This window comes from Urocitellus parryii, chromosome 12 (genome assembly GCF_045843805.1).
Source record: "Urocitellus parryii isolate mUroPar1 chromosome 12, mUroPar1.hap1, whole genome shotgun sequence".
Lineage (NCBI taxonomy): Eukaryota > Metazoa > Chordata > Mammalia > Rodentia > Sciuridae > Urocitellus > Urocitellus parryii.
In genome coordinates this window covers 20,654,996-20,682,322 of record NC_135542.1, presented here as the reverse complement: position 1 = coordinate 20,682,322, position 27,327 = coordinate 20,654,996, and the positions used below count along the sequence as shown (strand labels likewise).

General features: G+C 47.8%; 1 protein-coding gene across 1 annotated transcript; it reads left to right on the top strand.

The window, feature by feature from the left end:
• The first annotated feature begins 8,937 nt into the window (after positions 1-8,937).
• Positions 8,938-16,469, top strand: Il1a (interleukin 1 alpha). Its single transcript, XM_026379972.2, has 6 exons — positions 8,938-8,984; positions 10,338-10,386; positions 11,424-11,646; positions 12,814-12,987; positions 14,172-14,296; positions 16,281-16,469. Exons 1-6 carry the CDS (start codon positions 8,938-8,940, stop codon positions 16,467-16,469), a joined length of 807 nt encoding a protein of 268 aa, XP_026235757.1.
• The last annotated feature ends 10,858 nt before the right edge of the window (positions 16,470-27,327 follow it).

Below are 27,327 nucleotides of genomic sequence, written 5' to 3'. Positions count from 1 at the left end.
TACCAAGGAGGCCATCCCAGTGTGCAGGACCGCTGACCAGGACCCCAGGATGACATGGAGATCTTGAGTCTGGACAACAGAAAGAGAGAAGTGCCGGGAAAGTGCTGATTCTCCTCTGGACACGCTGAGTCACGGTGCAGGGTGGGCTTAGCTCAACAGACAAGCGTTTCCCAGGTTTCTCCACAAGTTAGTTCTGCTTTTTCTGTGGTCTGGGAATTTCTAGAGCTGAGCCAGTGGCTTTACAGAGTATGGAAAGACAGAGTTCGTAGAAACCAAGTGGGGCAAGGGGATGTGACATACTCTTGTGCCTTTAAGGAAGGAAATCAAGCATCTGACTCCCGGTCTCTGATTTCCTCAAAGGTTGCCCGAAAGATAAAGAATTACGTTGAGATGCCAGACTTTCAGAATTTCCAGAGGGGGAGTGTGTCTCAACCTGTGAGTGGCGTTTGGGAACCAGCAAACCGTTTAAACGAAACAAAAAGTGAGATTCTCTTCCTCCTACCCAATTAAATTCCTAATAAACTAAAGCTTTAATGTTAAAAAAAAAGTTAAACTATAAGGTGCCTATTTATATAATCCTGGGGTGAACTCCCTTGGGATGAAGCTCTAAAAGTGAAATTCAGGGTCAAGGTGTGTCCACATGGAAGCATTTGGGTGTTCTGCTGACAAATGGCCATGGGGCACCTTTAGCCCGTCTCACCTGAGGCTGCTGCCTCCACATAGCAATCCTCCAGGGCTCCACCTATGTCATTCACACTGCCAGGGACATGAGGCTCTGTCCCTATCAGTCTGCACCTCCATCCTTCCCATTATAGTGCTTCCTCGGGGACTTTCTTGCTACGGACTGAAGGTTTGCATCCCCCCAAACTCAAATGTTGAAATGAATCCCAAATGTGAGGGTGTCGGGAGATGGGCTTTGGGAGGTGATTGGGTCAGGAGGTAGTGCCCTTGTAGAAGAGACCCCGGAGAGCTTCTCTGCCCACTTCTGCCACGTGAGATACCATGAGAAGGTGCCGTCTGTGAGCCAGAGGTGGACTCTCAGCAGCCACCGCGTCAGTGAGCACCCTGATCTGGAACTTGCAGCCTCCAGAACTGTGGGAAATAAATCCTGTTGTTCATAAGCCACCAAGTTTGTGGTATTTTGTTATGGCGACGTGAACCGACTGAGATGCCACTGCAACTGAGAATGACAAGGCATCTCTGCTGGCAGACGCCCTCCGTGAGGTGAGGGACCACGAGGGTCTTACTTACCACTCGGTCCTCACCTCAGCAACACTCGTGAAGCGACGACCCCACTGTCTGTGAATGAAGGAGCGAGTGGGCCAGTGGACGGTTGAACCCACAACTGAAGACCCTCCTGGCCTGCTGCTGTCCCTGCCACAGACAAGTGGCTGTACCTCCAACTCCTTCGACTATGACTGCATATGGCTGTCATATGCAGTCACATGCTGTCATATGCTGGCCACCTTTGACACGCCCTGCAGAAAGCCCGTCCTTCCCCGCCTGTGACAAGGAGCGGCCTGCACTGGGGCCAGAAAGGAAAGAGCTAAATCCCACCCGTGGAGGAAGGGGAGGAGGGAAGAGGAGACCAAGTCAAGATGCAGAGATGTGAATGCTGGGCATCCAGAGAGAAGGGAAAGGAAACCAACACTGCCCAGAACATTCTGGAAAACATAATCTGATGTAATCCCCTGGAGCCCTGTGAGTGAGGCTGGCCGCCCCAGATTCACGGATGAGGCCACCAAAGCCCTAGAAGCCAAGCCACTCGCCCATGGCCACGGGGTGGAGAGGGGAAACGTGAGCCATACGCCTCCCTCATCCTGTTTCCTCAGCCTGGAGTGTCCACTCTCCACGATGCAAATCCAACCCCTCAAGCAAACACCCAGCTGAACGTGGCCTCCGTGACGGCACCCCATGCTATCACCCAGCTCCTGCGACCCCCTCTCCACCGTGCTCTGGTACAGCCTCCTTGCCCTCTGCTTGGGTCGGAGTGGTCTTCACATGACTTCCCCACAAGCTCAACAGCCCTGGGCAGCTGGAGGGCTGGCTCCACCCAGGGCAGCTCTGCAGACAGCGCCCAGAGGCAGGTTGAGGCAGGCTCAGGCCCATTGCTCCCCTGCCCAGCTCCACTCCCAAGCCCACGGCCTCCCATCTGTGGCTTCTCTCCCAGGGGAGCCTCAGCACCTGTCCCAGCCCTGCCAGGGACAGGACAACCATGAAAGGAGGAATACAGAACAGGGAAAATTAAGATGGTATTTTTTTTCTCCCTAGGATGTTCATTTTCCTATCAAAACCCTCCAAAACTTGTCAGACTTTCAGCCTCAGAAAGCTAAACTTCCTTTTCTTGTGGCCAGGAGGGCCCAGATGGTCTTCTGTGGATACCAAACTTTCTAGAAAACAAGGCTGAGTCAGCCTCACTCCACAGATGTGGCAAAGTGGCCATTTCCTTCTAATTCATCAGCAACGATTACACATTTCTATACTAGAAAAGGAACTTATTTCTATTTATACTCCCAGTAACAATCCAAAGCTTGCCTTTGAAGTAATGGGAAAAGAAAAGCAGAAAGTTTAGCCTGAATCTATTTGTGACTCAACTCTCCAAGACCCAGAGAAAGACTAGAGAAGGACAGGAAGGAATGAGTCTAGTAACCAAACGTAACAGTTCACAGGGAGGCCATGAAGCTGGACACGGTCATGGTTGGGGTGTTCATGAAATCTGGAGAGCCCCGGAAGCCATCCCATCTCCTCCCTCTCTCAATGAGGAAACCCAGAGACAGGTGGAGACTGCCAAGGCCACACCATCAATTAGCATCAGGGCCAGGATGAAGATCTGGTCTCTTTCCTCTCCAGTCACTGCACCACACCTGCCAGTCCCTCCCACACCTCTGCTGCTCTGGTCAGGCCTCACCTTCTCCTGCAGCCAGGAATTCCCAGCAGGAGGAGTAGGGAGAGGACAACAGGCCGGGTGTAGGACTTCTGGTATTGACTATCTGTAGGCATCGAATGCTTATGTTAATTTTATAAAATATGCTCTGCAAATTTTGTAAGCACCGTATAAGCACTAGATCACTGATGTAACTATTATGTCAATTCTCTGGCACGTTGACTCAGCGGTACTCTATTACCCGCCATTCCATTTCCATAGCTGATTTTTCTTTGTATCTAGAATCTATAATTGGGCCAAAATGAAAATGTCTCTTTAGGATCTTGATTGGCCTTACTGGAAAATTCCTCTCCCAGAGGGAAGGGAGCATGACAAGAGGAACCTAATCTAGACCCAATTCTGTCCAAGAAGAAAATGATGGCTGAAGGAAGAATTGGGAGGCAATGCCCGCCATGTAGGCGGGTAGTGAGGAGGGAGGGGGATGGGTCAGTTGCTCTGAGTTAGATGATGGAGGCATATGGCTCACGCAGCATGGGTCAGTTGCTCTGAGTGAGTTGGGTACACCACCGACTCTCAAGTCTTGGTGACTTATAATTACAGATGCGTTTCTCACGGGTGCAAAGTCTCAAACGGGTTGTTCCATTCCCATGCATGGCAGGCCCACCTCACCACTGGCAGTCCTCAGGGGAAGTCATTCCTGACCCAGGCCAGGCTGGCCCAGAGTGCACCCACAGAGAAGCATCATGCACCGGTCACTCACTGCTCCCAGTTATTGGCCAGAGCTCACCAGGTGTCCTCAGCCTCACCGCAGGGGAGACCAAAAGACTAAGATGGCATCCTCAACCCGCCCCACAGATGAGCAGATGGAGGCTTGGTGAGCACTGTCCACCCCATCTATTCCCCAGACAGCAAATTTAAAGAATGCAGAGTGTCCTGGTGGTCTGAAAAGAAATCTCTATGGGCCAAGGAGAGTCCTAGTGATTCTCTCTAGTTATTAAATTGTTGGCAGATTTTACATTCTTCTTTATATTTTTGCATTTCCCCAGCCTAGCAATATTGAATACATTCTTCAGAATAGAAAAAAGTAATGCAAGTTATTTTTTTGAAGTTGAGAACCAAGTTCAGACCAGAGGTAACCATGACTCCAATGAGGAGAACGACTCCAGAGAAAAGAAGAATTCTTTAAAAATGCACTTGTGACTGGATAACCATAGCTGGGCAGGAAGGCAGGTAAGAGATAGGCCCAGACAGGACAGTTGCCACCCAGGAAGCTCCAGGTAAACTCATTTTTAAAGGGCATCCACAGAGAGGGCAAAGAGGGGGCCGGGCGGGCTCTATGAGTCACCATCTCCAGAGAAGAGGGAAAGGGAATTTAGAAACCAAACGGTCCATAAATTAGGAGACAAAGGAACAAAGGGTGCAGGCTAAGGGGGGATTTGCCATCCACTGCTGCCGGCTTCTGCCACCTTCTAAGTCTCCCCGGCCCCTGCACAGCCGCCCTCTACTCTCTGAACGTGCAGAGCCCTTGAGGTCATGGTCACGCAAGCTTGAGTCACGGTGGCAGGACTGGTTTCCAGGTACACGTTACGGAAACAGTCTCGTTCTCTATGAAGCCCCCGTCACTATCTACTGCTCTGCATCCTCCAATTTGCTTTGGAAGGCAGGTGTCCTTTAAAAGCTCACCTGTGACCCACATGGCTCCCCATGCAGCCCTGGGCAGACGTCCTGCCCATCTGCCCCGCTGTCCTCCCCACCAGCCTTGCTCACCCCGGCCTCAGTGATCTCCATCCACTCATCCCCCACAGTCTTGCTGGGCCTGGAACGTTCCCTCGTCCCTCCCCATTGAATAAGCCTCTGGTCACGACCTCAGTGTTTATCCTTTGCTGTCAGCTCTCAGGAAAGCAGAGAGCACAGCTGTTTGCTCCCTGTCCTTGTGCATCCCACCCCCGTGGAGTGTTCCCATGTCCCTTCACGCTCTGTAACCCCTTCTGATCTGAGTGAGAAGCCGTGGTGGAGACCATTTCTACTCCTTCCCTCTTCCTGAGGAGCCTGTGTCCCTTTGCAGTCCCGTGTTTTGAGCAAGAATTCAATAAACAGCTGCAAGTTTTCCCCTCACTCTCTTTTGAATTCTCCGGGTGGTCTTGGGACAGGGCTTCCCTCCAAGCCCGTTTCTTCTTGCATAAAGGGAAGTGTTTAAATGACATGGTCTCCGAGGCGTATCCTCCTCTCACCTATAATTCTAGGACCCTCAAAGACTCCGGCAAAGCACAAGATGTAAAAACGAAGAGTGCAGGTCGGGCCGGGGGAGGCTGCGCTGAGGAAGAGAGCAGGCCCTGTGGTTTGGTGAAGCCCGCCTGGAGTCTGGATCCCATTTCCGCAACTTGGTGGCCTCGAAGCCGCACTGGTTGCTTCATTCCTCTAGGCCTTGACTTCCTCTTCTCTAAAGTGAGATAAGAATACCCACCTCGCAGGTCTGATGAGCGGATTAAGTGAGATCATGCGCTCCAACACTGCAACGGAGCAGGCTTCGGTTAAATCCTCTTCTCCTCCCTAACTGTCATGGGATTCAAAAGCAGAAGGTAACGAAATAGGGCAGGAAATAGGGCTTTCAGGCGAAAACCTCAGTTGCCCCAACGGGTGACTGCTCATGTGTGCTCTAGTCCCTGGAGAGGCCACCGGATAAAGGAAATATCCACAGGGAACTCATTCCAGGACCACCAGCCCATGTACACACCAACAGCATCCCTAGTCATTGAAGTCCCCGAGTGAGATGGCTTAGTATCCCATGGACCCCCGCCATCCGCAATCCTCCTGTACGCTCTGAACACTCCCTGGATATCGTACCCTACTGAGCACAGGGAAACCACCATGTGACTGCTTGTGGTACTGCTTCGTTTCACGAATGGCGTGAAGAAGAAGCTATCTGCACGTGCTTGGTACGGAGACTTTTTTCAAATATTTCTCATCATACCTACTTTGGGGGGGTCACAGAAGAAAAACACTGGTGCCTATTAAACCCTGTGGCCCAGAACAAATGCACAACCAACTTTTTCTGAAGGATTTTGGTGACAATGAGTCAAGGAGAGGTTTTTGAGGTCTCCTCTCTGAGAGTCAAAAGGTGCAGATATGAAGCCACCCCAAGTCCCTACCAGAAGCCAGCCCCACACATACCAGACCACAGGGAAGCCCCACCCAGTGCCATTCTCTCTCCTTCCCCAGAACAGGTGGTCTGGGCACACTGGCAGAGAAGCTCCTCCCAAGAAAGTGAGGCCCCCCTCACTCCGGCCTTCACCACCCCACCTTTCACTTACAAACTGCTTCTAAGACCAGGCATAGTGACCTACACCTGCCATCCCAGCAGTTTGGGAGGCTGAAGCAGGAGGATAGCAAGTTCAAGGCCAGCCTCAGCAACGTAGTGTGGCCCTTAGTAACTTAGTGAGAATTTGTCTCAAAAAAAATAATAATAAAATGAGCTGTGAATGTGGCTCAATGGTTGAGCATCCTTGGGTTCAATCCCCAGTGCCCCTACGCCCCCCCCCCCGCAAAAAAATAAAACTGCTTCTAAGAAGATCATGTGAAGGGTAAGCTGGGCTCTATGCTAAACAAGCCTGCTATTTCTCAACCAGACTCTCCTTGAGAAATTCAACAACCACATCTGGGGAATTCTGAGCAACCGAGGGATGAAAATGGGCCCAGGCTGGGTGTGCCCGCAGATGGCACCTCGGGTATTTTCCTGGATTACCAAAGAGGTGCCTGCTCTGTTCCCAGAAACCAGATAGCTCCTGGGCCTCCATGGCGGCCTCCACCTGACTGTGCCCTCTATGTTGTAGTTTTCAAACCGACGTATTTCCAGGAGAACTCTTATCTTCTCCAGCGACCTGAGGCACACAGTAATGACTACGCAGGTTCCCCAGCGACAGAAGCCATCATTAGCATTGTTATTATTTTTGTTGTCTTATATCTCCATAGCAGCCCACAGTCACAGTGTGCCCTGCAATCGGTCTTGGTCATTGTCCTCACACGATGCCCGAGGCAGGGGTGACCAGGGTGAACATCTCTGTGCAGCCCCACAGGGAGACAAGATAAGGACACATGTGAAGTCCACAGACATCACTGTCCACACGGGGTCCGTCCTGAGCCACCTAGCCTCTGCCCATTACTGTCCTTCTCTCCCTTCCTGTGCCCGTCCAAGGTGCCGCTCATCCCTGTGGCTCTGTTCATAACTATCGGGACACAGGAGGAGCTACACTGGCAGCAGAATCAGAGATTTCACATGTGGAATAGACCTTGGTATCATCTAAGACCCTCCCCGTTATTTACGGTTGAGCAGGACCAAAAGGGTACCGAAAACCACTTGTACCAGCCGCCGGGTCCTGACTCTGCGCTTCGACACCCCATTTCTGTATCTCCCCTTTCCTTTGCCTTTTCTCTTTACCTTTCTCTCTCCCTTTCCTTCCATCCCCTTCCTTTATTTGAAATGTACGTGGTTTAAACTCCAACAGGAGCCTGAGTGTTGATTTGCTAAGGGTCTGATGTTCTGCCACCTGAGCTGGGCTGGCCTCTGGACACTGAAAAAGCCTTTAATAACAAGAACCAGGGAACCCCGAGGTCGAGCCTCCCCTTCCCTGCCCTCCGTCCCACATGGAGCCACTTGTTCAGCCTGGGCCACTCCTCACCTCCCCATCCAGCCGCACACAGCATGGCCTCGCCCCCAGGGAAAACCAGCCTGTCCCCTGACTCTGCAAGGGCCACTGTGCCTTCATGTGGCTGGGGCTGAGGGTTCTCTCCCACAGCTCTGTCACCTCTGTGGGACACATGTTGACAAAATTTACATGGGTACAAGGATCATTACTCTTGTGATAAATATCACTTTCTGTACCCTAACGCAGCCCTGAGGCTGCCCCTCCATACTCAAGAGATTCGTGTCTGATTCAAGCAAACCTCCCTCTTCAGAAAAAAAAAAAAAAACGGTTCATTTTCCCTCAAAGGCCACCTTGTAGCTGCCGGTGGCTGCCAGCTCCCCTGCCAGTTCACATTCATCCCTGGGACCCGGTGAACAAATTAAATCAAAACACCAAGTATAGCTACCAAGCTCCCTGCCACTCTAGCTTTCTATATTTGTGATTTGGGGATTTTTTTTATTCTTCCTCCCCATGATTTATTTTTAGAAAGTTGATAAGCTTCCTGCCCTCCTTCCCTTTTTCTCAGGCTACATGTTTATAATCGCAGGGAGCAAGCAATAAATAAAGGAACCAAGTCAACTTCCAGCCTTGGACATTTTGCAAACTACCAATGGATTCTGGAGCATATCAACTTGAATGAACATGGACACACAAGGCCAGTTGAGTTCCTGTAAATTTCCCATGACGCAATGAGAGGAGTCCACACCTACTCAAAGGAGTCAATTATAAAAGGCCAAGGGAGCCTGACTCAGGACTGAGCTTCCAGGCAGAGAGGGAGTCATTTGGCGTTTGAGTCGGCAAAGGTACTGTCCTTCCTCCACCTCTGGCTTGGGCTGCTGACTCTCAGACTAACTTCTATGAAATTCTGGCCTCTTCCTTCCTTCTTTTCTTGTCCTGCCCTGGTTTGGTGTGAGGGCTAGAATCACAGTCAGGTTCCAGGAAAAGACTCTTGTTTTACTGATGGGGAACTGAGGGGCAGCCAAACTGATCCCTGGGAGGGCGTCTGAGACACAGCTGTGTCTTCCTCCGGGAGGGAACGTCAGCTCTCAAAAACTATAGGAGAAAACTGGAAAGTTTTCCACTCTGTCTCTGCCCTGGATTTGCATTTCATCCTCAGGGGTTTTTTGTCTTAATCCATCTGAGCACTGAGTGTCTACACTGGGCCGTGCACTGGGTTGGGGACAATAGGAATACCAAGAGGAATAGGACATTCTCCAGGGAGCTTCCCGTTGAGTAGAGGAGGCAGGGGCATAGAAGAGGATGCAGGAGACTGAGAAGAACGGGGGAAACCTGGCGGCCAGCTCCCCACCGAGGGCCAGGGCCGGAGGCTGGTTGGCTGACAGCACCCTGTTCTCTGTTGCAGAAGTCAGCATGGCCAAAGTCCCTGACCTGTTCGAAGACCTGAAGGACTGCTACAGGTAAGAAGCAGGTCCCCAGAGCCCCACGCTCCCAGGAGATGAGTCGGACTCAGAAGGTCAGGGTCGTGGGTTTTCCCCGATGTGTGGAAGCTAGAGAGGAAAGAGGAAAAGAAAGTGGGTGGAGGATCTCATGAAAATCAAAGGGGGATCAGACGAGCAGAGGAAAGAGAATGAGGGAGGAAGGAGGAGAGAAAAAGGAAGCACTGGAGTGATACTGGCCAAATATTATAGTTATATTGTGTGCATTTAAGAATATGTAACAGCAACTCCCGTCATTATACATACCAATAAAAAACAGGAAAAAAATATGTCCTACCTCTTGTGATTTAATGAGGGGTTCAAGGCTTACTAGACTCCAGGTAGGTGTTACATGGGGCCAACAGACAGAGGCTATGGAGTGGCACCCTGGCCCTGAACTCAGAGAAGATTCAGAGAAAAACCCAGGGAAACTAAGCGTCCAGCGTGTTAAACTAAAATCACATTGGCTGGCAGATGGACACTTTAGAAAAGTTATCTTTAGCTGGGAGCCGTGGTGCACACCTGTAATCCCGGAGGCTCAGGAGGCTGAGGCAGGAAGATCTCCAGTTTGAAGCCAGCCTCAGCAATTCAGCGACACTCTAAGCAACTTAGTGAGACCCTGTGTCAAAATACAAAAATACAAAGGGCTGGAGATGTGGCTCAGTGTGGTAAAGTACCCCTGGGTTCAATCCTGGTACCAAAAAAGAAGCCAGCTTTGAGGCACGCTGGGTCCTACTCGGGTCAGCATCAACTTCGGTCTGGCCTCAGCTGAGCCCTGATACAGTGCACTGTCTGAGAGAGAACCCATTCTCAGGGATTTTGATCTTGATCAGGAGGAGGAGGAAATGGCTGCCTGGCCATACAAGCCCTGAAGGCACACTGCCAAACCTCATTCCAATACAGAAGAAAGATCTCGGTGATCAGAAAGTTAAAATGAGGGAGTGTTTCATGATGTTCCCATTGCCCAGGGTAAATACTAACACAAACTGGGCTATCAGGCTGTTGCCTGGATGTTTTGCCAAGTTTACATCGTGGAATTTGTTTTAGCAAATACACCAAAGCAGAGTTCCTACCTGCTGTTGCAAAAGTTGCTCTTTTCTCTCCAGGAGCTTAAGTTCAACAAAGCTCTCCAAGTCGTTAGGTTCATAGGTGAGGCCTAAATCAAGTGCGAGGCCTGTTCTAAAGATGATTAATTCCAAATTAGTAAGTAGGGATTGCTGTGTATAGGAGAACTCCTGATTCTCACGGTAGCGGTCAAGGCCGCGTGCGTGTCCTGTTAAAAGAGGATGCCCGGTGAGCCCAGTGAAATGACTGGCTTCCTCTTTTTCTTGACAGTGAAGATGAAGACTACAACTCCACCATGGACCATCTGTCTCTGCATCAGGTGAGCCAGGGCTGTGATCCTTAGAGCCGACTGTCACCCAGCACTTCCTCCACCTCGGGAGCTCAGCCCTTGCCTGGCTCTACTGGTGGTGGCTGGCATTCTTCACTTTCTCCGGCTTTTCCAGAACAGAGCAGAACTATCCTGAAACCCTGAGCATGACAGCTCCGGGGCCAGTCTTTAGGCAGTTAGCTGGGCCATCCTGAGATGGGCCCCTCTGGCCACACCACAGGGGGTCTGTCTCCTGACCTGACCTGATGTGGTCACCCTCTCTCCTGCCAGCTCCAGGGGTGAGGGGCAGCCCCCCCCACCCCTGCCGGCAGCCAGGTGGAGAAGCAGACCGACTGAGAGACAAATCTCAAACCCTCGCCCAGAGGTGCTATTTTGTGTGCTGTGGCACCGGCTTTAAAAGCTGTCCCCACCCAGAGGAGTTTGGCCATCCCTGGGCATCTGCGCAGCATGGGTTCCAGGACCCTGCAATCCCAGCATCTTCAGATGTTCAGGACCCTGACAGGGGACAGCTAGTATTTGCGAATCACCTCCACAAATCATCCTCCTGGGTGCTTTAAATCATCTCTAAGTTATTTGAGACCCTAACACAAGGCAATTGCTATGTAAATCATCGCTAGAGTGCATGGTTTAGGAAATAGAGACGAGGAAAACATCTATTTCTTGTCCAAATATTCTCCACGCGAGGTTGGTTGGCTCTGAGAATACGGAACCCTTGGAAACAGAGGTGACTGTATCTCAAGCACTAACAAGTAGAGGCTTCCCCGAGGGGCACCACCGGCTGGTAAGGCTGCCCCCTACTGAGATCATTTGTTAATGTAGCACGTGACAACATCTCATTTTCAAGCTGTCAGAGGGATGCAAGTCTTCCCAAGACACAGAGAAAGGAAGTAGGGAGGGAAAAGTCCGCATGGAGTCCCAGACCCACCCAGAGAGCCCCCTCACCCAGTCTGCAGAACGTAGCTCTCTGAAAGGAGTCCCTCTCCAGGGCCATCCATAGCCACTCAGTGGCCATTTTTTCTTCTTCAAAGAAATCCTTCTACACCACGAGCTACCACTCACTTGGTGAGACCTGCGTGGACAAGCTGATGTCTCGGAGCACCTCGGAAACCTCGAAGACGTCCAAGCTCACCTTCAAGGAGAGCCTGGTGCTGGTGTCTGCCAACGGGAAGACCCTGAAGAAGAGGCGGCTGAGCTTCCATCAGCCCATCTCCGATGACGACCTGGAGGCCATTGCCTACGACCTAGAAGAAGGTAAGGACCCTGCACCAGGTGTCCTCAGCCTCTAGCTCTTAAGAGGTCTGAGTCAAAATAAACCAGAGGCAGCCAGGGTTCAGCCTGCTGACCTCCAAAGGAGGGGTAACTGGCCATTCTCCAGGGGGAGAGATCAGCAGTGGCCTGAGGCTGGAATCCTCACTTCTGGGCTCCTTTCTTGGCCTGTTGTAAACGTCAGGTGACTTTTAGAGTGTTGGGAGAAAGTAGTTCTGTACTGTTAGAGGGTTACCTCTCCTTACCAGCTCTGCCTCCTTACTCTCTGGTACTTACTCTCCCCTGGAGTTCCTACCTCATTTGATTGTAAAGATTAAATGAGTCATCACTCTCAAACTTCTGGACTAGAATAATGTGTGGTGTAGAGTAACCACCCAAGAAATGCTAGCCGTTGTTACTGTTACCACTATCACTACTGCCACCTCTATTAATATGACCAACACCACTCATTTATTAATGTTGCACTCTCTCCTTGCCCTGCAACAACCTCACACTCTCCTTTTACATAGGAGAAAACAGCTCCCGGAGATGTGTAGCCTGCCCACACACCTGTACACGGGAAGCCCTCACATCTAACTCAGTTGACTAACATCATCCTGGGTTTCCCCCATGCCTTAATGAAACATAAACAGGATATATATATATATATATATATATATATATATATATATATATATATATGTTTTTAAGACTATTCCTAAGCAATGATACATGTTCACCTGAGAAGGCTTTAAAATACAAGAAAATAGAAGAAAGGGCATGAAAATAACTCACTTCTGCTGCTCAGAATTTATAACTTTGATCTCAGAATGCATTCATTTGAAAACATAGATAGGGACACTGGTAGTCTTCCTGGCCACTTAGAAACCTCCCGATAACCAAAAATGAGAAAGTCACACAAATAACCTCTTTAAAAAAAAAACTATTGCCTGAGAAATCAGTTTAAAAAGAAACAAATAAGTCGTCACAAGGCTACTCTTAGAGTGAAGTCTAGCGCTGACTGACTTTGCATCTCTCTGTTTCCTCCCCTGGACTCAGCTAGGCCTGCTGCCCTTCCAGCACCGCTGGCTAGGCTGGTGTTAGCCTGTAAGGTGCGTGTGTCCTCTGCATTCATATGTAGACATTATTCTGAAATTGCACTAATGGTTTCAGAGCCCATCAAGCCCCGGTCCGCATCTCGCCTCCTCCAGAACAATGTGAGTTACACCTACAAAAGGATCATCCAAAAGGAGTTTGCCCTGAATGACCCCCTCCATCAGAGTATAATCCAAGACCCGACATCTCAGTACCTCAAGGCTACGTCATTAACTGACCAGGACCAGGAAGGTAACAGGCCAACTTAGCTCCTCCCTTCCTCTTCTTTCTTTCAAGCTTTCTGCTTTAGAAAAAAAAAAAAAAAAACACCCCTCTAGATCCTGGTTGGCACAGATCCTCTAGAACAGGAGAAAGCGTATCACCCTCGTAAAAAGCTTAGGCAGGACCGATGTGCCTTTTCCTCAAGGTGGGGGTCGAGGAGGGGAGCACACAGCCTTCTGAAGTGCTGTCTTCTTGGTTCTTACAAATATTCTTCCCCCCGGCTTTAAAGATGAGGAAACTGAGTTTCAGAGTGTTAATGACTTACTCAGATTGAGCCAGACACCCATGAGGCGCAGTCATTCTCCATAGAAAGCCTGACCATCAATTAGGATGCGTCCTGCTGTCTTTGATAACACAGTTGTGGGGCAAAACAGCCACTAGGCTGTAACTGTGGTCTCAAGAATGAAATTCAAGTGTCCGAAAATTTTTGTCACACAGATCCAAATTCCATGCTAAGCCTGTTTTTGTCACAGGATGTGTCATCAGTGTACAAAACTATTTTCAAAGATCCAGAGAGGTGATTTTGCAATAGACATGCAGGGCTCTTTCTGATTGGAAGCACGTTGGTGAACAAGCTTTGGATCTGTGACATTTACAGAGTATTTTGCATTCTGTTTTTTTCTACTGAACATTACTCCAATATTTGCACATTTGGGCGCTGTCTATGTATTTGCCATTTTAGTGGCACTGGGGTATGCAAGTGCTGCTCTGTGGGGCCAGGGTTGGCTCAGTAGCTCTGTTGCCAACACCGTCATATCTATTACTGTCTTCCCCCACCTGGTTATACCCCAAAGTGGGATGCCCAGACCAGAAGGCACAGTGACAGCCCTTACTACACATTGATCCCAGGAAAACTGGACTGCTTTTCCTATGGTCCAGCTTCCTAAACCCCTCCATTGTAGGTCGTGATGAACTCATGAACTCAGAACTTGCAGGATCTCATTCCACCAACGTGACATCTACAAGGGGGCCTACAAATGCTCATGGAGTCCCTGAGCAGTGTGTTGACATAGAAAATTCTAAAAACATTAAATATTGACCTGCCTGGAGACCTAATTTCTCTCCCCACCCCCACCCCCAATAAACACATGATCTTATACAAAAACAATAAATACAATGGACTGATTTTCTGTTTTGGCTCTTTTCTCTACCAGTGAAATTCGACATGGGTGCCTACATTTCAACAACAGAGGATTCCAAATTTCCAGTGACGCTAAGAATCTCTAAGACGCATCTCTTCGTGAGTGCCCAAGAAGAAGACGAACCTGTGTTGCTCAAGGTCAGTTGTCTCTGTCCGGCTTTGCCTCCTTGACCTCCTGTGGTTTATAAAGGATCCCAACAGGCAGACACCCCCAGCAGCATGGCCTGATCCTCTTTCCTTCCTCCCACAGTCCCTACCTCTCTCAGACTTCTTACCTGTCCTCAGAGGCAACCCCAGCAGCATCTGAGAGAGAGAATAGAGGAGATCAATTGCCTTCTGGCTTCTTATTCCTCTGTCTGGCTGACCCTACTCTGCTCCCAGCCCCGGGCATCTGTTTACTCCATCCACCCTGACTGACAGCCACGGTCCATCCTACATGGTCCTCAGCATAGAGACAGTGGGGTCTGCCTCCAGGAACTGAAGGAAGCAACTGAGGTCAGAGAGGACCCATCACCTGCTAAGAGCATGAAGCAGACCGTGGCCTTCTGAGTCCTCCAGTGCCTCTCTATTCCTGGGTGGCACCATCATCCCTCACCCTATCCCCTCATCCCTGCCACCCCCCCACCCCTGGAGAGAACAGACGTATATACCCAGCCCACTGCAGCCACAGAGCTGTTCTCTGCTGATAAGTAGGCAAAGGTCAAATCCAGCACCCCCTATCCCCAGCTAGAACTCCTGCCACAGGATCCATTCATATGAAAACGGTCTCCACAGCCGAGGGCAGCAGCTTCGGCCTTTTTTGTATTCAACAAGTATTGCTTACGGAGCCTTCTGTTTGTTCAGACAGAGTGCCAGCAGCTTTGGAGACAGGGTGTGTCAGAGTCCTCAGCCTTTTAGACCTTAGTCTTCTGAGGATCCGAAGAAGCTTAGGTCCCTTGGAGCTGGTGCACTGTGAGAAAGAGGAAGGACGTTCAGAGGCCAGCGCCTGTAGAGCTTGCATTTGGATTTCATTTCAGGGACAGCGAAGGGCCACTGGAGGCGGGTTCAGACAGTGCAGTGCCCCGACCTCACTTAGATCTCTTACGTGAAGAAGAGACCGGAAGGCAGGCAGAGGAGAAGGCAAAGAGCCCAGTTTTGGGGCTATGACTGTGGTCATGCAGTAGAGCAAAAGAGAGGCTGTGAAGAATTAGAATGGGTCCTAGTTAGAGAGATACCCAACAGGAAATAGAAGAGGAACTCCATTTGCCGAGATGGCTAAAGGTAGGAGAGGAATAAATTTGGGAAATAAAATCTTTGCCTACATTGAAAACCTCAAGGGAACCTCAGAGGAATACTTATTTCTTTTAGATTTAAAAGAGTAGGGAAGCTGGGTGTGGTAATCCCAGCAGCTCAGGAGACTGAGACAGGAGGATCAAAGCCAGCCACTGCAAAAGCAAGGCGCTAAGCAACTCGGGGAGACCCTGCCTCTAAATAAAATTCAAAACAGGGCTGGGATGTGGCTCAGTGGCCGAGTGCCCCTGAGTTCAATCCCTGGTACCCAATAAATAAATAAGAGTGTAGGGAAGAAGTGTCTCAACTCGAAAAGTGAAATTCATTTTTCCATGAAAGTATTGCCAGTATCGGTTCACTCACAGGAGGAGCTCAGTCTAAAGAGATCCTTTTCAAAGATTCAGTTCCTGGAATAACTGGGAAGGTGTTTGTGTATGTTTAACCTTTCATTTTTTGACTTAAATATGGAAATAAATGCCATCTAAATGCTAAATGGCTCCCCTAAGGTGTGACTTACACTATTCGAGGTCAGCATGCTTAGAGGGCTAAGAATCCCCGCCATAGGCCTTTGGTGAAGACAGCAATCGATGCTTGTCCCCGGCTCCCCCGGACACAGTGAGACACCAGTGTCATTGGCGGTCATGACTAATTAAAATTTCTTTCCAATTAACTAAGAAAATCAACTCCTGTGAATAAGTGGGGCCAGGCCTCCGAGAGGCATGTGGAAATGCCTGACTCACGAGCAAATGAATGAAGAAACCGCATGGTCACGTTGGAGTCACCGTGCTAGAGGGTTGCTCCCCGGGGAAGCATCTTCCTGTCCTCTAACAGAATTCGGTTCTCTTTATCCCAGGAGATGCCAGAGACACCAAAAACCATCACAGGGAGCGACACCAACCTCATCTTCTTCTGGGAAAGTCACAGTGGCATGAACTACTTCACCTCGGCCGCCCACCCGGAGCTGCTTATTGCCACAAAGGTGGACAGTGCGGTGCACATGGCCAGGGGCCTCCCCTCGATGACAGAATTCCAGATTTCGTAAAACCAGCCTCCGCGGTGGGGTGCACTCCTCTGTGAGGTGGTGACAGTCCGTATGTACCATGTACATGAAGGAGTCAATTCTTTACTCTCAGTCACGTGCTGAGAATGGGCTGAGCCTTTGTAATTCTAAATGAATGTTTACCCTCTTTGTAAGAGAAGCACTGACATAGGAGGCTATTTGTTAGTTAGAGAACACCCTATACTTTGCAGAGTACCAATCATTTTAATTATTCTTCTTCATGACATTCTTAGGGAGAGCCACAGGGCTACTGACTGTGGCTACCAAAATAGATTCTACCCACATTACAGATGGGTTAACTAAGGCAGAAGAAAACACAGCAGCACTTGGAATTAGAAGCCACAGACCCAGGACTTCATTCCCTCTATGTCCCTTCTGCTTCTAAGTTGTTCTTGGACCCTTCATCAAATAGGATAAGTTTCTGGGACCTCAGTTTTATTGTTTTCAAGAGAGCTGGAATAGACAGGCACAGTGGCGCACCCTGGTAATCTCAGCCATTCAGGAGGCTGAGGCAGAAGGATCTCTAGTTCAAGGGCAGCCTCAGCAATTTAGCAAGACCCTGTCTCAAAATGAAACACAAAAGGCTGAGCATGTGGCTCAGTAGTGCAATCTCCAGTACCCTCCCACCCCAAAAAAATAGTCAATTAATTAAAAGGTTTTTTAAAGGGGAGGAATATTACCTTTATCTTTCTGCCGCAATGGTTTTTTAATACGAATCAGTGAGTGAGGTCCTTTTTAGTAAACTACCTCTTGAAGCTGGGCTTAAGAGAGACCTTGGAATGTTATTTATGAAGTATTATTTATATATATGTATGTGTCTATTTATTAACATATTTAAGATAATTATAAGTTATTATTATATTTATGGCCACTCCCTGCTTCCTCGAGGTATCCTCGGCAGCAGCGAAGGTCCTCAGTCTGAGTTAGGTGTGGTTACATCAGGCCGCGCTGGTCCCGGCTGTGCTTTTCATAGCCACACAGCCCTGCATTCTAGTACCTGGGAGCCCTGTAATTATGGTAATAAATTTATATTTATTATCCTGTGTGTGTGAGGTAATAATTAGGCCGGTCTTTCACTCCTCTGCCCTTCGCCTTGCCTGAGCATTCTCTATCTTTCAACCTCACCTGTCATCAAGTCTCACTACGTAAAACAGGAGGAACTCAGCTTTGGCAACCACAAACCCCAATGTTACCTAAACTTTATTTTCAGGACTACTGTTGACATTTCTATTGGATTCTAAAAATTGTCACCAAATTATCACCATACTACTACACTATTATCCATAAGAATGATTGATAGCTTATTATCAATCATAATTCAATAAAGCATCAAATTTGATCTGAGACATAGTTGTTATCTTTTTTGTTTTGGTTTTGGGGGACTTTTTGGGGGGGGTTGCTTTATTGTTGTTTTCACTACTGTTTTACTGCGAGGTAATTAGTAGCAAATAATAAAGGTTCATGTAAATAACTATATGTACCATTACATTAAAAAAAAAATAAAAACCAAGATTCTATAGTTTTTCTCTTCCCTTTGTTAGCTGCTGGTGTACTTAAATGGCATCAGTCAGGCTGGGGTATAGCACTGTGGTTGAGCACTTGCCTAGAGTGTAAAAGTCCCTAAGTTCAATCCCCAGAACCTCAAAAAAAAAAAAGCAACAATAAGGGGCTGGGATTGTGATTCAACGGTAGAGCGCTTGCCTAGCACATGCAAGTCGCTGGGTTCGATCCTCAGCACCACATAAAAATAAATGGATAAAATAAATTTGTGTCCAACTACAACTAAGGAAAAATTATTTTTAAAAAGCCACAATAATACTCCTAAGTTTTTTTTTAAAACTCACATTATACTGTGCAAATGTTCATACGCTCATACAAACTCATACCTATAGAGCCCTATTTACAATAATTAAAGGATTCATTTGAAAAGCTTGACACAAGGTACATTGAGCTGGAAAGGTTAAAATCAAGGGAACTTGATTTAATGTGGACCATGATGAGGAAGGAGAGTCCAAAAGGGGTGGTCTCTCAGGACTGGACACTGGATGACCACTGCTGTCTTCAGTGATATTTCTGGTGGACGAATGGAGCTCTCCACTCCAGGGTGAAGTAGGATGCAGGTAATTATAGAGGTGTCATTGGAGCCGCTGACGGACACCCAAGTGCAGATGTACCATGGGTGGGTGACAAGCACCCGGAACTCAGGAGAAGTCAGAGCTAGACAGGAATGGGCTGGGAAAATACCATTAGCTGTGAAATAAGCCCATGTGCCCTGCCCTAAAGAATGAATCCAACTGGGTTAGGTCCAGGTTTAGGCTGCCTCACATGACTAAGACATGCTGACTTCCTTCTGTGTAGTAGGATGTCAAGCCAGGGGGGCAACTTCCCAGAAAAGATTTTCAACCCAGACAAAAGAGAGAGCCCCGTGGAAGAGGTCCTTTTTCCTTCCTGCCTGAGACACCTTCCATGAGGCTCAGGAGGTTGGAGTTGCGTAACCAACTTGAAAAAAAACGCAGAGAAGGCAGAGTGGCAAACTTATCTCCATCTCCACATCATTAGCCTGAGAACCTCCCTCTAGACCTGGAGAAAACTTTTGCATTCTAGGCAAGTGCTCTCCCACGGTGCTACACCCCAGCCTGACTGATGAAAACAAAAATATCCTTGTCCGTAAGCCATTTCACTTGATTTGCTGTTGCTGGCAGAGAAAAGCAGCAGGCTTGGTACAGAGCACCACCAGGACTGGGTCTCTTGTTTGTTTCATTCGTTATTTTATTTTATTTTATTGGAGGTGGGGGTAATTGGAGATTGAATTGAACTTCGGGTTGCTCTACCACAGAGACACATCCCCAGCCCTTTTTATTTTTTTTTTTTATTTTGAGAAAGGTCCTCACTAATTTGCAGAGGCTGGACTTGAACTTGTGATCCTTCTGCCTCACCTGGTTCTATCTGGCAGCCACAACTGTCCTCAAGTTTCCTTACCCCCATCTGGCCAGGGTTAAGACTAAGTAAAACCTGCTTTCTTGCTTTCCCTTGGTTTGAAGAAACAATTTAAGAACTATTCTAATGTTAACCTCTCTTTAATTTTAAGAAATAGGAAAATAAGAAACACAGAGCAAGCAACACAAATTCAAGAGGACTTAGCTGGGCATAGTGGGCACACATCTGTAATCCCAGTGGCTCGGGAGGCTGAAGCAGGAGGATCACAAGTTTGAGACCAGCCTCAGCAACTTAGCGAGGCCCTTGGCAACTTAGCAAGACCCTGTCTCAAAAAATAAAAAAGGGCAAAATAAATAAATAAATATAAAAAAAATAATGTGGCTCAGTGGTTAAGCACCCCTGGGTTTAATCCCTGCTACAGAGGAGGAGGAGGAGGAGGAGAGCTTAAAAAAGATATAATAGCTGTTGAGTCTCTTATCAATAGTGAAAATCAAACCTTTGTAGGAATGGCCGGAAGCATTTTTCTCCAGAGGCCAGCCTGCCACAGTCTGGCTGGGCACAATTCAGGAGCCACTTGTCAAAAGAAACGAACTTTATTTTTAGAACTACACACGCCAAACAAAACAGCTCCTCAGGGAAAAACCCTCAGAGCCCAACTGCCACCACCGGCTTCCCACAAGCCCCTCACACAAATACACAAGCCTCTCCCACTCCCACAATCCTCCTGCTCTTGAGGCCGATTGGCTGGGTCATGTGGGCGGAGCCAAAGAAGTCCCCCAATGAGCAGCTCCATGGTCTAAAAGGGCAGGGAAACAGCCCAATGAGCATCACCGCAGAGGAGCCAATCAGCTAGATGTTGCTGGGGCCACTGTGAGCCAATCATCAGCTGGCAGTCTGAAAGGGCGGGGAAACAGCTCAATGAGCATCTCCAATTAGCATCATCACAGAGGAGCCAATCAGCTAGATGTTGCTGGGGCCGCTGTGAACCAATCATCTGCCGGCAGCTGGAAGTTTGCTGGCAGCTGGAAGTTTGCTGGGGCCCCTTAGGCTGTGGCTCTCAACACCAGCCCTCTGTAGCCTGTGCCCCACCTCCCTGACCGTCTATAGCCAGAGTCACCATGATGAGCTTCAACATCTTAGCACTAAACGCTCAGTTTCTTTTACTAAGTCTTATACGTCCGTTTCCAAATTGATATAAAGGCAAATCCCTCCATTCAGTTCTAGGCACAGAAGCCAAAAGGCCTCTCTTAACAATTAAAAACACCTGCCCTTGATCTCTTAGGAGCAACCAACTGAGGGGACTGGGATAGCTCCTACAGTGGGCTTAAGATGTCCTGTGGACCATGGCTGATCCTCAACTGTGAAAGGGTCTCAACCGTATGCACTCACCAGTCTTGACTGACTTTGGTGTCAATCTTTCATGAACTTGGTTGCGACGGATTGAAAATAATACTTGGCGTGGTCAGCTCAGCACAGCCCAGAGTGGGATCTTTATTCAGACGCCTCGGCATTAGTCTTTTGACATTGTTTACTGGTAAGGTATTTGTAGACAACTAAGACCTGTGGCTTTCCAACCTAACTTCAGAACTGTAAATGTATCCCAATTACATTTAATCTGGTTAACTTGGCTCCAAGAGGTGTTTAGATTGCTCTGAATTCTGATTCTCTTATCTAATACCCTAGTTCTACCTGTTAGCTTGTGACATCTACATTTAAAAAGCATGTTTTAATTTTGCTCAAAGAATATTATAAAGTCAAAAAGATAAGTTACAAACATTTTCACCAGGTGGTTGTGTTTTATTTAAAATCATTTATATCTAAAAAGATTATGGAAGGCTATATATACATCAAAATGTTAACAGTTCTTCTTTATGAATGATTGAATAATTTATAAATTTTCTGGGCTTTTGCTTATATATTTTCATGATTTTAAGTGCATGTATGATTACATGACAAAACACCAAACAAACAATTTTTGTTGTTTGAAAACATCACATTGAACTATACATACGATGAATGAATTTCAAGGTATGCAAATTATACCCCAGTAAAGAAGTCTTTTGTAATTTATAAGAAAAAGAGAGGCGTCCGTATTCCATTCCCCACTTAGTGTAATGAGAGTGGCCTTTTCTGGAGTCCTCTCTCAGCAGCCCTGGCATGAGAGGTTTACTGAAGCTCTATGAGTTAATTTATCTTTCAGGTGAGTGTGATGCTCTCCCTCTCGTTCCCTTTCCTATCCTCCACTCTCACTGACCAAGAGTACCTGTGCTTCCTTTTTCTCAAAAACTTATATCCTGGGCTGGGGATATAGCTGAGTTTGTAGAGCAGCACTTGCCTCAGATGCACAAGGCCCCGGGTTCAATCTGCAACACCAAAAAAAAAAAAAAAAAATTATCCTTCCTGTTTTTCCATCAGAGTAGCTGCTGGATAAACAATAAACGGTCCCATAAGACTTTATGAACAAAGAGGCTGAGCCCCCTGAGTGCGTTAAATGAAGGCCTTAGCGTGTGTAGGCTTCTCTAACATTGACCTTTTCAAAGGTGTCCCTGCCCAGGCCTCTGATTCAGTCCTTCTGGAATGGGGCTTGGAGCCGACCCACCCCTCCTGCTCCCCCACCTACCCCTTCCTGCGCTGTCTCTTCAGTTCCAAAGGCAACGCTCATGCTTCCCCCTGGCTAGGAACTTCTGGGTGAAGGTGTTCCCAGAGTCAAACATAGTCCCATGACCAGGCTAATGGCAGCTTCCACCAGGGCAAGCCAATCCAGGGCTGGGAGAGGTGAGGATGCACATCTTATCAGTTCAGCAGAGGCCTTCCAACAGCCACTGGGACACTAGGGCAGCCCGTCGGCAAACAGGTTGCTCAGCAGACAGCGCCCCGTTTTACATACACACCTGTGCCTTTCTCAGAAACTGTGGGCCTGGCAGGGGGACACTGTGGGCCTGGCAGGGGGACACTGCCTTGGGATTTCATCTTCAGACAGATATGTGTTGCACTTCTCAAATGAGAGAGGCCTATGGAAAGGAGAACACAAGTGGGCTGTTTCTGGCTTATCCTCCCATCTTTCCACGCCTCCAAACCAACTCTGGCCACTAGCAGGACAGGAGGCCTTGATTTCCAGAGGAGCCCTCCTCTCTCCTCCCACCAAGAACTGGAACTTTTTTCCTTCCACACCACCCCTACTCCCTGATTAACAGGTGACAGAGCCATTTCTTCCTGTCATGGAGAAAAATACTGTTTCTAGACTGAAAAGAGAGGATTTGTGGAGATTACGGTCATTCCTGACATGGGCGTATTGCAATGATTTGGAAGAGACTTTCCACAGATGTCTTAAAAGCACTGCAGGTACAAGGTCTCCGCCCCAGATCAGGAGGGGCAAGTCGTGCCAAGACTTGTCTCCATCATTGCCAGGACTACTTGTTTGGTGCCACAGCAAGGCTATCTCTGTGGTGGCCGTGGTGGGCCATGGTGGGTTGTAAAGTCATGGGCATTCAGATCAGATAGAGGACTCCTCCTGTTCTGACCCATATAGCTAAAGGAACTCCTGACCATCAGCTGGTGTCCAGGAAGAGAACATCCTGGCAAGAGGATGTGACCTGCCACCCCAGCCCTGCTGGAAATTAAAATTCACTCTCTATCTCCTAATTCACACTCTTGTGAATCTAGGATAACGTAGAGGGAAAGAACCACCTTGGGAATCACTACTGAGCTCTAATCTCGTGGACTGTGTTGCTTTTCGGCTACTCTCTTCCTCTGTCATTCTGTTTTTCTTCGCCCAGAATCCTGAACCCACAGAGTAGAGGCACGGACCCTGGGTGAAGGCAGACATTCTAGAAACCATCAGGTAGATTCTCTTGGCCAGCCGGTCAGCCATCCTTGCTGACTTCAAGCTGGCCATGCTTATGGATTTCCAACTTCTACGTTATATTGTGTTCTGAAATTTGCCATAGTGTTTAGCAAAGACTCTAACGATAAGTCTAGAGGCAGACAAAACGGAGACACACATGCTGGAAGAACCAGCGGACATCGTGTGGCCTCATAGCCACTGTACATAGCACAGTTACTATCCTGAAAGAGTCTTCAAAGGGAGAAAGCCTTACTCATTCAATCGATATTTGCTGGGTTTCCATTTCATGCCATGCACAACGGACATATTGCCCTCAGCTCACAGACCAGAAGAGAGAAAGATAAACAATCAAGCTAATCCCAAAGTGGGTCTTGGGAAACCTTCCTTGAGAAAGGGTGCCTTGCCTGAGACTGAGGGATGGGTAAGGGCTAATTAAGAATGCTCCATCATAAAAGACAAATGATTGCTGCCCGGCACGGTGGCACACACCTGTCATCCCAGCAGCTCAGGCAGTGAGGCAGGAGGATCATGAGTTCAAAATCAGCCTCAGCAAAAGCGAGGCGCTAAACAACTCAGTGAGACCCTGTCTCTAAATAAAATACAAAATAGGGCTGGGGATGTGGCTCAGTGGTAGAGTGCCCCTGAGTTCAATCTCTGATCATCCAGAAAAAGAAAAAGGAAAAGATCATGACTGCTATGATTTGACTGTGTTCACGTGTAGGAAACTTAATTCCCAATGCACCAGGGTTTTGGAGGTGGGACTGGTTATGAGGGGTGGCAAAATCATGAGGGATTTGCCCTCATGAATGAACTAACATTGTTATTTCAGGTGACAAAAGAATGAGTTCAGTCTCTCTTCTCTCTTCCTCTTCTCTCTGCTCTTTCTCCCTCTCCTCTCCCCTCCTTTTCTCTTCTCTCCCTCTCCCTCCCTCCTGCATGTGCATATGCACAACTTTCTCTCACCCTTCCACCTTCTGCCATGAGATGATGCAGCAAGACAGCACTTGTCAGATGTGGGCCCTGGACCTTGAACTTCCCAGCCTCCAGGACTGTAAGAATATGTCTCTGTTTTTTTGTTTGTTTTTACAAGTTACATAGTCTGGAGTAATTCTGTTTCTGCTGCACAAAACAATGACCTATTTTTAAAACGGGCAAAGGAGCAGAATAGACACATTTTTCTAAGAAGACATAAAATGACTAATAAGAACAGGAAAAGATATTCAACATTGTTAGCCATCAAGGAAATACAAATGAAATCCATACCAGGAGACCACGCATGTCACACACACCAGGGTGGTTATAATAAAAAAGATGGACAATAGCAAGGTTACTGATAAGGTGGAGAAGCTGGAACTTTCTTCACTGCTGGTGGGAGTGAAAAACAGCACAGCTGCTTTGGGAAAATGGTCCAGCTGTTCCTCAAAAGGCTACGTATAGAATTACCATAGGTCCTGGTAATCCCACTCAAATGTCTGTCTTGGTCTATTTTCTGTTGCTGTAACAGAATATCTGAGACTGGGAAACTTACAAAGGAAAGAGTTTCATGTTGGCTCAATTCTGGAGGCTGAGAAGTCAAGATGCAGCCGCATCTGGTGGGGATCTCGTGCTTCTTCATCAACATGGCAGAAGTCAGAAGGGGAGGCAGGCACCTTCAGAAGAGCAGCAAGAGGGCTGGGCTCATATTATAATGACCACTGTCCTGGTTACCTATCCAGATCCTCAAGAGTTAACCCAGTACCACCAGAAAAAGATGAATCCTTCTTAACTGCCACACTGGCAATTAAACTTCAGTATGAGTTAAAGGGACAAATGATAGCAGGCATGCACCCATGAGCTTTGAAACATGTCCAAGCAAAAACTTGTAGATGAATGTTCAAGGCAGAATTCGTCACAAGAGGCAAAAAGTGGAAGTGAGCTAAATGTCCATCAATTGGTGAAAGGCAAATAAAAGGTGGTATTTCCATACAATGGAATATTATCCAGCCATAAAAAAAGAATACAGCACTAAATGGAAAAGCCTTGAAAACACTGAGCTAAGTGAAAGAAGCTCATGATGGGTAATATATTATGCGACTTCATGTGTACTGAATGTCCGTAACACGCAGATCCATAGATAAAAAGTTGATGAGTGGTTTGCTGATGCTGGGAGGAGGTGGGAATGGGGGCTAACTGCTAATGGGGAAAGGGTTTCCTTAGGGGCTGATGAAAATGTTCTAAAATTGAACTTTACATTGTAATTATGGTATATAATATCTCAATAAAGCTGATACAGTAAAAAATAATCATAACCAACTAGGAGAAAGGAGGAACAGGGGTTGAGTTCCCTATAGAAAAGGATGGAAAGGAACTGAAGTTTGAAAAGCCTTGCCTGTATAGCAGCGAGCAGGAGGGGAGTAGTGGAACCCAAGGCTGAAGCAGCAGACCAAGCTGCGGCCCTGCGAGGGCTTGTGGGTCTGTCTCCTGAGAGCAATGGGAAGCCGTTCCACCCACCCGGATTAACTTGAGACCTACTATGGATACTTCATTGGATGCCTTCAGCATTTTTAAACCCTCCTGGCTTTTCCTTCCCATCTTTCCCCCCCACACACATTTTGTGTCCCACAGATAACTAATGGAAGGGAAAGTGGGTGCGGAGCTGACCTATGGTGCTCTAAAGGAGCACCGATGAGCAAGAAGGTTTATCTCACTTGATGGAACATTTTATAACAGGCAGGGCTCTTCAATAACAAGCCCACAGGGCTCCCAGAGCCAGCGGTGTCTCTGAAAAGCTGCAACAGGTGCGTGGGGTCTGGAGGGCACCTGCGATAGGCAGGGGACTGGCAAGATCACCTGCCCAACCACTAAGATTCCATGAGACCAACAGGGCCCCCCTCACTCTTCTGAAATTGGCTGTGAAAAGCCCCTCAACCAACAGGCTCAGAGTCATCGTTGTGGTGCAGATGTGTGCTGTCCCACAGAGCTCACATGTGAGACAATGCTCGAAGGTTTAGAGGTGAAGTGCGTGGGCTGTGAGATCCTTGATCCAATCAGTGCTCAATTCACTGACCCGGATAGGGAATACTGAGTGGTGACTGCAGGCAGGCAAGGTGTAGCTGGAGGAGGGGGTCCCTGGGAGTGTGCCTTTGGGGTATGTATTTTGTGGGCTAAACTTAGCTCTCTTTGCTTCCTGGTGTGAAGTCTTGAGCCACTTTCCTCCATCACACTCTGTGCCATGATGTTCTGCCTCACTCAGTTCCCGAGGAATGGAGCCAACCATCTATGGACGGAGACCTCTGAAACCATGAGGCCCCAAATAAACTTCTTCTCTTCTAGTTGTTCCTTTGTTCACAGCAGGAAAAAAAAAAAGTTAAGAGTCATGGTTGTAGACAGAATTCAAAGTTTTCACTAAAATCCTTAACAATTTTACTGATCATTTCCTGATCTTTTATAAAACACATTTTACCTTAAAACCAAAGGCCAAGAGTTCTCCCTGATATGCAGATGCTAACTCACAAAAACAGGGGAGGGGGATGCAGAACAGAAGCTCTTTGGCTTAGACAAAGGTGAAGGAAGGGGGATGGGAATAGGAAAGACAGTAGAAATGAATGGGACATCACTTTTCTGTGTTCATATATGAATACACGACCAGTGAAACTCTATGTATGTAGAATATGTCAAAATACACTCTATCATGTATATCTATGTATAGACATAGATATATGTATGTATATACATACTATCATGTATATCTAAAAAGAACAAATTTTTTTAAAAGAACAAAATGCACATTATGTACTACTAATGTAAACATCAAAATGCATTGATCTGGAAACCCTAGCATCACTCTCTTCCAAAATCCCCCTCAGGCCAAAGAGGAGAGCGGTGAGTAGCCTCATGCCCTTCTGAGAAGCCAAATGGTGAAGCAACCCAACAAGCAGGGGTCCAGATGTGACTGTCCCCCCATCCACCACCTCCCCAGAACCCAAGCAGTTTCCCTGACACTCAAGAACATTCCCCAGAGCAGCTGAATGAGAAGCACACTTCAAAGGAAAAACTCTCAGACTGAAACAAGAGGAATGA

Excerpts from the sequence above, each read along its gene's own strand:
- Il1a (XM_026379972.2), top strand. The coding sequence starts at position 8,938 with ATGGCCAAAGTCCCTGACCTGTTCGAAGACCTGAAGGACTGCTACAG. Across the intron at positions 8,985-10,337 it reads GACCTGAAGGACTGCTACAG|TGAAGATGAAGACTACAACT; the intron begins GTAAGAAGCAGG and ends TTTTCTTGACAG. Across the intron at positions 14,297-16,280 it reads ACGAACCTGTGTTGCTCAAG|GAGATGCCAGAGACACCAAA; the intron begins GTCAGTTGTCTC and ends TCTTTATCCCAG.